At 34.9% G+C, this 11,211-nt stretch overlaps 1 protein-coding gene across 1 annotated transcript; it reads right to left on the minus strand.

Annotated features, from left to right (window-relative positions):
• Positions 1-23: 23 nt before the first annotated feature.
• LOC138311921 (uncharacterized) lies at positions 24-11,122 on the minus strand. The gene is made up of 5 exons (XM_069253067.1): positions 10,552-11,122; positions 10,070-10,164; positions 7,741-7,792; positions 1,428-1,484; positions 24-159 (listed from the first exon to the last, which is right to left on the minus strand). The coding sequence occupies exons 1-5, from the start codon at positions 10,725-10,727 to the stop codon at positions 90-92; spliced, it is 450 nt and encodes a 149-aa protein (XP_069109168.1). The 5' UTR covers positions 10,728-11,122; the 3' UTR covers positions 24-89.
• Positions 11,123-11,211: the final 89 nt, after the last annotated feature.

Consider the following 11,211-nt stretch of genomic DNA (forward strand, 5'->3'; position numbering starts at 1 on the left):
TAACACACCAATTAGTACCCAGGTATGACAGGAAACGTTAGATACAGGAAATGGTAAGTATATAGGTAAAGATGTGGTCTCAGGGAGTATCAGGAACAAAATGATTCAAAAACACTTACCGGCATTGACTGTATTCTTCTGAAGGCAATTGTCTTCTTCCTATTGGTCAAAAATAAACTCAGGTGTGAAATATGCAAATGAGCCCCTTTTACCTGGACTTACAGGTAGCAGCTGATTAGAGTCAGCCACAGTAGCTAATCTTTTGGTGTATTAATTAATCTCAGGTGTGTGACACTTGGTATGACCAACACAGTAGCTAATGTCTGGATTTAGCGTATTTCCTAAATCTTAACGAACCCTAATCTGACATTAATTACCTGTGGGGTCGTCCAGGTAAATCTCTGTATACTGATAATCTCAGGTGAGATGACAGGTATTACCTACATAAAAGGATTAGTAGCAGTGTAATCAACATCAGATGTGACAGCCACAGTAGCCTAGTTTACCTGTATAGGGAGTGACCACTGTCCAGTACACACACCTGAGACTGCCCGTCTCTGATCACAGATAGACATCTTACCTTACCCAGCCTGGAAGTCTACAGAACACAGCAGCATACCAGTGTCATATCTGTATACTCTGCTCCCCACCCCACCCAGGAGGTCTCTGCTAGTCTCCGCCCTAACTACCAACCCTGACCCCCTCTCACCCAAAATCTCCACCCTAACTAATAACTCCACCCCTCCCAGTAAGTCTCTAGTCTGCCTGACCCCCTAAAATGGCCAATGATTCTAAATGTTAACTACTGATATAATGATAAATTATAAATACAATCAAGATGTACACTATATCCATTATTTATAGAACCAAAATTAAGATTCATTTCCCCCCATAACGTAATAACCAATTCCCAAATATTTTTTTTTGAGAAATTAATTCTTATCCCCCAAAAAAGACAATTTAGGAAGTTTCAAATTTTTTTTGCAAACATTACCTGGTTATATGATACTATATTATAATCCTTTTTCCTTGACTCAAACTTTAAGTTGGTATGAAGAACTTAAGGTATAAACTCAATGTGCGCAATATGTGCAATGTAGAATTCTCAGTACCATTCATTGATATATACCAAAAAACTTGAGAAAACTTCTCAATATATCAGTATAGACAATGAGTAAGAGTATATAACTAGATATGTTTACCTAAAACTATGAACTTGGTGCTCCGTCTTCTAAACACTCACTGGACATCAACCTCAGTTAGTATACACTTATCAAAATAAAACTTCAAAACTCGTACAAACTCCTCAGGTTTGTGTTTTCTCACCTTTGACCCTAATTAGAACACCTGAATACAGGTAATACTACACTAACCATACTGTACCTGTCTGCACATCAAATTATAACTGGATATACTACAACACTTACTTTGTAAAAGCCTCGGGAGGTATATCTGGTTTGATGTTCTTGGCAAATCTGTGCATGCTGGAAAGACAAGAGATGAGACTGTCAGGTAAAAATTTCTCGCCTCAATAAATAGGTTACACCTACCAAATTACTTGGGCACCAGGTCCATCAATGGACAGGTAATTTTAATCAGGTGATCAATCTAATTAGGGCATGATGCCTGTACTCTAGGCAGACAGGTATAACTGTAATCTAATTAATACAGGTAAAGACTGATATTCAATTAACATGGGAACTCTACTCTTCAACATATATTTGTCATTTATAACTTATATCTGACAGTGGCATTTGAAGTTCTTACATTGAGCAATGTATTTAAAATTTGATTTTTTTTGTATCTGACATGATTAAAAATTTTATTATGTTTACTATTTTTATATTTTTTTTTTTTATTATGATTGAATGGGAGTTTAGTGGTAAAGTTTGTACTTGATATCCTGTATTTAGTTGACTTACCAGTGGATGAAATGTGTCTATATTGAATATCAGTGATCAGCTGAATTTGAACATTTCATTTATGTTAAAATAATAACTGGGCTTCAGGTTTAATTGTATATAAATGTAACATTCTGAATAACCTGAAGCAGGTGGTCCAGACCTTGTGTGGTTACTAATTTACGGGTAAGGACAGGGTGGGAAATGTGAAGACAACCTACCATTGTTATGTACTACTGTAATCATACTTCAGTTCTATATATGTTTATTTATTTGTGTTGATTTGGCTTCAAAAGACAAATGAGTTAGGTTGTAAGATTTCTCTGTATGTGTGGACAGGTGCCATGATAAAATGTAGGATAAACTTTCGACCTAACACTTGGTTCTACAGCGATATTTGTACTGGTCATTGGTGTTTGGACTGACATTTGGGGGACAATAGTAGAAAGTTTGGCTTCAGTATAAGGATAGAGTAAAACGTAATGTAACCATTTATGTTTTGGTCATCGTAAACTGCTGAGAAAACTAGAAGTGTGCCAGGCCAGTGTTTGGACAAGGCAACAGGTCACACACAATGCTATCTAAAGCAGCATGAAATTGATATGACAATAGCCGGCTATCTGGCCAGGCATAATGTTAGCCAGGTGCTAATTTGGAAGTGACCAACCTAGCACACTTTTCATACAGGTGAAAATAACCTTAGCAGGACTCCACTCATCTGGGATTACATGGCCAGGACCAAGGTGTGGAAAGAGACAACTTGGCCAGCAACCTGATTAGCAGAATTAGGCAAAGACAGGTCTCTCCAATCCCATTTACTCTGATTTCACACCACATTAAAATTTCTATATAAAGACTTTAAGCTGTTAATGTCCTAATCAATGTGTCTATAGTTAAAATCCGAGATCAGCTTTTACCTCCAGGCCTCAGGCTTCTTTCCCATACACTTTTAATTTGTGCTCTGATTAGGTAAGGAAATATAGCACTTAGTATGAAAATGAACTTCATGCCCATATTCGTTGTAGTCGTGTGATTTTCAAAAACAGTACAAGCGAGCCTAATTTTTTTTGCTGTTATTAAACTTTATGTACCAATATAATACATTCATCAGTTAATGACTTGATACCCAATTTGTCATCATTTTCTTAAATTCTCAGAAAGTGTATGCATTGTCATGTTAGATGTAAACTTGATTTTGGGCTTTTTCATTCAGTGTGTTGAATATCTGCCTTCCCCCTCTTAATATTTTGTTCAATAATAATTATTCATTATAGGAAATTGAAACTTCTTCTAAATAATTTTCAGTTCTTGAGTTTAAATATATATATATTTGTACACTGTAATCATTTTTCTGTTCTTGTTGTATAAGGACTACATCAATTTTCCACTTACTAAAACATATTTTTTTCATAGTTAGCAACTCAGAAGTGACAATGGCATTATACTTACTAACTATATAAACCATGTCAAAATAATATGGTCCTATCTATAAGGACAAAGAAAATATTTTTGCTAATGAAAATATTTAAAATTTTATTCATATTCGTATCATTTATTTATAGCTTCAGCACAGGGACATGTACATTTTTTGAAAGGGATAAAGAGACAGGGATATGGATACAAAATGGTCTCCTGAAAGCTGCCACTTGTTGTACTCAAGGGAGATACCGGTAATCTGTGTGGTTTCTCTATGATTTATCGCAACACAAACTGTTTAATTTATCTATTATCTTAGTGGACCTACCATGTGTACACAGGTAAGTAATAGCTAACATCACACTTTAATTAGCTGGACAGATGTCCGGTATCTGATTGGCTGGATTATACAGGTATAGTACACATGCTACCAGTACGCCCGAATACCTTTAGGCTTTGTTGTGGGAAGCTAATTGGATTATCATTATTTTCAGACTAGAGCATGTTTCTAATTCAATTACTCAGTTTTTGAAGTATAACTCACGAATTAAATATAGCCAACATATTAATGAAGGACAATATCAGCTCAAATCAATAGAAAGGTTTTATGACTTATAATATTCATACCTAGTGTTCTATTTTGGATAGAAAGTAGTGACATATGGCTTTATTGACGATTGAAAACTGCCTATAGATATAAATCTATTCTAATCAAAACAAGAAATAATATAGAATTAATTTAACACATTTATGACAGGACAATTTTTTTCAGTTTTGGATAATCAACAGCTGAGACAGAGAGACCAGTGCACTCCCAACTTTCATCAATCAGCATACTTTCTAGACTGATGACATTGTCATCCATTCTCGGCCCATTTCCTGTAATGCTATACAAAGGTTTGAGGTCATGCACCTTTCCTGGTATCTATGGGCACATCTGCTACTGTCTAGCAGCTTGCAGTGTAACCTCATTTACATTTTTATGAATGTAAAGAGGACAGTTGGGGCTACACAGTCTCCTTTTATCAATCCCATTCTTTATAACAGGCCACAGCTCCAAATTCTTCACAACTAGGGTAGATTTAGAGCAGGGTCATATCAGGGACTTTGTTTAGGGCTCTCACAAAATGGTGTCTGAGGTAACAGCTTGGGCACAGGGCCACTTATCAGGGGCTAGCTTACCACTTAATAAAGGGCTAGTATATATATAGTGTGTGATTGGCCCCCATCTGCTAGCTTTACAGGGTCAAACTTTGCTGAATGGGCTAAATAGGATTATCTGTAGTGTAAACTCAGCTAATCTACCTAACCCCAATACAAACAGGGGGCATGGTGGGCTGCTTTCTAGGATTTCAAGGGAAAACAGGAAAGAAGGAGAAAGCCAGCTCAGCCATTGGTCAGTAAGATTAGGGGTATTACAAGGCCATAAATCTGACCTGTCTGCATACTTGTCCAGAATGACATAACAGCTGTAGCAGAAGATGAATGAACTCATTTAACGCTTCATTAGACATCCCCTGAACCTTGACCCAAACAAGGTAGACAACTATGTAACAACTACAACTATTGTAAGGGTCTTCTATGAATCAAACAATGACTCAGTTCTCTGAGGAATTTGGGTTTTTATGAACATGCCTCCCAAAAAATATATTCAACATTCTTAATGGAAAAGTAATTTTTCATCTTTTCTTTTTGCAAACAATAAATACAAAATTCTCTAATCAAATTGTAATGTCAGCATTTCTTTTAATAATATTTCAAAAAGGGTCATTTTAAATTTCATTTTGAGAAGTATATTGGTAAAAAAAGGTTATTTAGAGGACTAAGTCACAAATTTTTCATTTTTTTTTTATAGGCTCCATGACAGTGAACTGAAAATAATTTATAGTAATAATACATTTCAAATTAATGTTAGACCAATACAGAAAGAAACCCTTAATTCTGGACATACTAAGTCTGATATGACAATAAACAACCTGCTGTATAAGTTTGGTTACTCGATACTGTCCCAGGAGAGGCAGCCTAGCTCCTTAGGGGTCAGTGCCACCAGGAAAACACAATCCACAAGGGGTGCTCAGATAGCAGGCAGGGCCCCTAATTAATACAAGTAGGAGAAAATAGGCCAACACTACAGGCCTAATTACTGTGGCAGAGAAAGCACATGGATACCAAGTCACATGTTCAACTCATTAAAAATTATGCAGCAAATAAAAAGTTGTAGATGTTATTAGACCATCATTTCTCAGGAGTGATTCTATAATGAGTTTAACTCTGACAACTGTAGCTTTTTAGTTTTTTTTTTTTTTTTTTTTAAACTTTAAATCATTCTTTTCCCTCTAATTTTCAGAGTAATAAGTTATTTTTTCCTGCAGGGCCTCACAAGTATAAATTAAGTAACCTCAAAGATGAATTTACTGACCGAAGATTTATCTTGCGATTGTTAATTTACCTGGGTGTTTATGACCCCCAATAAATTCTGTGATTCTCTTTGAAGTAAAATAGTAGTCCACTTCCAGGTGACATAACCTTACATCGAGTAGGAAGTGAGTGGAAAGTTCAAATTTACAACCACCCCATACATGTACTGTAGGCCTGAAATTGATTTTCTGATCAAAGGGAACATGGATAGTGTTGTATCACCTGGCCGTCCTACCTGGCGATGATGCAATAGGTGGTTTAATATCAATCCATCAACAACTGACCAATACTGACCAGGGGTCAAGCTAAATCACCATCCACCAGTCATGCATTGCACAAGGTCTCCATATCATTTTTACACCAGCAATGACAAGAGAAATATAGGCCAATATAATTGGTAATGAAGTCATAAATATCCCCTTAGCCCAGGTATAATCTAGCCATGATGAAGTATGATACTGCAAATATTGACCCAGAAGGCATGATACCTTATATCAATAATTTATCCTAAGATAAAAATAGCAAAATATGTAAAATTAGGACGTTTAACATATGATTTTCAAAACCTCATCAATATACTTTTCAAGCCAGCCAAGTAGTATGTATATCAAGAGTTCAGCATATCTCTCTTTTTATAACAATTAATCTCTGTAATGTAATCTATGATGGAGTTAGTCTTTTCATGTTTATTTCTTTCCTTGGCCACAAAATATACCCCAATCACACATGAAAATACAATCTATCATTCTCTAGACATTCTACACTATATTTTGGATTTAATCTTATTTGAATCTTTTTTTCTCCTTGCTCTTCCTTTAGCCAAGCCAATGAAAAGTCCTGTGCTATTTCTTGATTTTGAGGATGAGATAATAGGGACTACATTGTACATGCTAACAACCCATATTTGTTTTGGCCTGGAAACCCTATCTTGTCTTATGTGATAATATTATATAAGGTGGTGCATTAGGGGTGCAGTATCAAAGACTGGGTTATCAATGTAACATTGCCTAATGTAGGAAGTACTAGAACACCTTACAACCATTCATCGGGAAAAATGATTTCCTTCAAGCCAACTCATGCTAAATGTTCTACATGTAGTTATGATGCAATGAATAGAAATTATTATCAATCAAGTGAATCTGCTCCCTTCATTTCAAACTCATTATCAGGGTGTGTGTTGAAGCCCCCCCCCCTCTAACTCCATTCTAATTACATTAGGGGATCCCAATTAATCCATTTATGAAATACCCAGCACAAACCAAATTATTTTTCATTTTCATAGGATAAATCAAATGTGATAAAAAATTTGCTGTCACTATACATAGGTAAGCTAACTTTGTCTTACTGGCGGGAATTTAAGGCATGCAATTCTGATTTGAACTGGTCAGAAGTTTGCCACAAATTAGGCTACCTAAGTCCTGAAAATGATATTATAAGTCATGGCATTTGTTTTCATTACAGTATAATCCATTTACATAGTTTGCCAGGCCAGTAAGCACATTATTATTTCAGCTAATCTAATACATGTTTGAACATATGGCTCCTATTCTGACCAGCCTAATCCACCTCATGTGTGGGGTTTATCAATAAAAGTGGAAAAGGGCCTAATTAAAACTTTGGATAGTATCATGTCACTACCACTTGCTGAGGAATTAAATTCTTTGTAAATTACCTTTTGGCCAAAAAATTAACATGTGTAAGCAACCTATAAATGAGGGTATTTATTAGAATTAAGGTGACCAAGGTGTACTGTAATCCTGGGGCGATACCAGTTGGGGGTGGCCTAGTCTAGACATGGTACTTGTTCCTTGTCATCTGTAGTAGGGAACAATGTGGTGTTCAACCAGTACATCATCAATAACCAATTGTTAGGCCATTCATGTTACCACTGATCTTCCTGAACACCATTGTAAGAAGAGGCATATAATAATATTACCAAGTTTGCAAATTGATACAAAAGAAAAACAGAGATGAACAAAAATAACAAAATCATGAAAAACCTTACCTCATTTCCAGTGTCGGTGAGTCTAAAGGAGTTGGTGAATCCACAAAGCATCCTAGAATTTAAAATGAAAAAATATTTAGAAAATATATGAATATTCATACATTTGGTTAATATCACATAAAAACATTCTCTTGTTCCATTAGCGAAAAAAGGGGAAAAATCCAAATATCATCAATTCAGTACCTTGCCATTGTAAAGACATAATTTTTGTTTGTTTATTCTTGATCAACAGAATAAACGATGTTCAAACATCAGTCTCCAGATTCATAATGAGTATACTAAATAGATCACAACTGTCCTGTCAGAATTACCTCATTGTAACACTAAACAGTGCTAGTTATGACTCCTATAACAATAGACTTTTCAAATTTTGACAGATTTTGAATGAAATCTAAAGAAAAATACACTGACAGGTCCTTTGAACTTTACATGCTGCCCTGCAAGCTCTGTCAGCCACTTGCCTTGTGATCTGCCAATACCCTAATATAACTGTTCTTAGAACTATTGAAAAATAATAATTCACCCCCGGGTTAATTTATGTATTTCTGTAAATAGAACTTGTTTAGGTTGTACGGGTAGCACTGTGTGCAGGTAAACCTGTCACTTCAACTGTCATCCAGATAGTTTGAAGACTCAATGCACATTTTACAATCGATAAACTACCCAAGGGCAAAAAGTGACTCTAGATGCAAAACTTGATAATTTTAACAATGGGCTGCATTGACATAATCCATATGATACCATCATTACACATTCAGACCTGCTATACTTGATTGACCATAAAGGCAAATTTTATGCAAGCAATTTAATGCTTCAGTGGTTTTTGCGATATCATAAATAACTTGAGGGAAAATGCAACCAGAAAAAACATATTTTGACAATATGGACATGCACAGAACAATACAGAAAAGAAAGACATGCAACATGATATAATCCTGCATAACTCTATAAGGTTTAATGCATTTTTATCATACCAAACACATCACTTATTGCTATAAGACTATTTAGGTAAAACAATATTTAAAACTAAATAAAAACTTCTTTTGAACCAAGAAAGACAACATTATTTTGATAAAGAAATAATTATCAAAATAATATCTTCATATATATTTTTTTGATAAGGAATAAATTGACAAATCTTTCAAACAGTAAATATGAACACCAACATCTAAAACAATGAAATTTAATGCTATAAATTTTGAAATAACTTTTCCGTTTTCATTTGTTTTTTAAGTAACTATTTCTTAAGAGAAAAATCTCTATAGTTTGTAATTTTCAACTGCCATTGACCTTTGCAAAGCCATAGTGAAACAACCAATCTCATATTTTCTCAGAGGAAATAACTCATACTTGTAAGACTTGTCTGGCACAATTTAACTGGGAACTGGTAACTATCTAAGTTACCTGTGATAGCATGGTCATAATGTTATGTAGGAAGTGTAACGTTGGGGCAAGCTATGCATGGGTATCATCTCTGATATGAATATCTTAATGAACTACATAGGACCCTACAGCTATGAAGGTTTTCATACCTTAAGTGCCCTAATGGCCATTAAAACTGTGACTAAATGCAATAAAATTACTTGACCCATCTGTCTTTCCTTTTTCACTTCACTTCCCATTTCCTCCCAAGCCAATCATTAATCCCTGAAAAAACTGACCAGGTAAGCTGAGGGGCGGGGCAAATAGACTAAATGTGTTTAGGAATTAGGTCAAGAAAGGGATCAATTGTATATCAATTACAAATGTGTGTATTTGTTTTCTACCACACTTCCTCTTCTCTTTACAAAAGTGAATTGAAGAGGATTTCCTTTCCTTATGACACCGACATGGTTGTGATAGATAATTTATTATGTAAGAAGATTGAAGTCCAAGCTAAATTCATAGAAACAGAGAAACTCAAATCACATAAGCCAACGAAAATGTACATATTGGTTATAAAATGGATCTGATAGAAGTTATACTTGTGAAAATTAAATAGATAAATTATGAACTAAAATAAATATCAAAGGAAATGTATGGTTAGCTTACTATTTGCTTAGGTATACGTTTCATTTTAACAAATTTGATTAAACATAGTATGAAGTATTGATAATGATATATACATCTTGTATTGATTACATTATTGATTTACAGACAGTGACATCTTCTGTTGAAAATTTGCTACCACATTTAAGTTGAGGTCAGTTCCTCTGATATAGGTCTTAACTAGGCCTAATTAAAAGAAAAATATAAGTTATGTTTTTGTTCATGTGTTTTGAATGTCTGTCCTACTAATTAATAGTAATATCTTATATATTTTGACGAAAATAAAACCACAACATAATACCTGATTCTGTAGAACTCATTCTTTCTGGTGTAGGATGGCATGATGAAGATGGTGTATCTGTACTTGATAATGATAACTTTCTCCTTGGGGTACCTCTGCGAAAAATTGAAATTCAAATGGCCATAATACACTATTACTTATTGAGAAAAAAGAAAAAACTGTCAAAATTTTTTAATAAAGAAAAATTACGATATGGTATTTACACTGTGTTTACAACTGTTTGCAAAAACCATCATTCATGGCTTCAGTATTTAATTGAGCATTATTAACCAAAATGTCAATGACATATTTTGCTAGGTCATTGTCGAATAGGTCTATAGTCGTATTCTATTCCTGAGCACTAAATATATAAACAAGAGATGACATAATATTGTTTTACAAATGTCAAATGAGGCATTAACAGATGGGTTACTAATTTTAAGATCCATTGACCAGGGATCTTTTGTGGTCTTAGTTTTAGTATTTTACAATGTCTATCTTACCTTCCTGTTGACAGTTCGCTTAAATTAATGGCCAGATTTGACATAGGTGAATTCATCTTAATTATGTCTGATGTTCCGAAGCCGAATGCTGGCGAAAGTGTATTGCTGGTTGCTAAAGTTCTCAATGGCAGGTGCAGTGGGGGAAGTCGACCATGCTCACGTCTGCTTTTCGACATTTTCCATTACTTGACTCACACACAAAATGCAAGCCACTATTCTAGAACAAGTCCAAGCTACGAACATTCACAGTTCCATAAACTTTCGTTAACACTCATGTGAGAACAACTTATCAGCTGGCGAAGCTGTCGAGTGTCGTGTTGTCACGGTGTTGCAAAACCTCGTATGCTGGAACGCAAGCACGTTTTATGTTCGAAGCACAGCACGTCCCAGATAAACAACAGACTCAGGATGACATGTCGAATGAGGAGCAAATTATACTTCCGTGGTATCTACCTGGACATCATCGTTTACTGTTTTTCTTACGTTCTATTGTTCATAGCATTAGATGTGTCCAGGCAGATAGACCGCCGCCGTAGAGTTTGAAAAACAACACAGAGTTGACCAATCAGATCACTCGTTTCTTAGCATGTGTAGACAGGAAGTTGTTTCGGTGGCAAGCACCTTATTTTTTTAATAAAAAAATGAAAAATAATTTCACCG

This window comes from Argopecten irradians, unplaced genomic scaffold (genome assembly GCF_041381155.1).
Source record: "Argopecten irradians isolate NY unplaced genomic scaffold, Ai_NY scaffold_0155, whole genome shotgun sequence".
NCBI classification, from domain to species: Eukaryota; Metazoa; Mollusca; class Bivalvia; order Pectinida; family Pectinidae; genus Argopecten; species Argopecten irradians.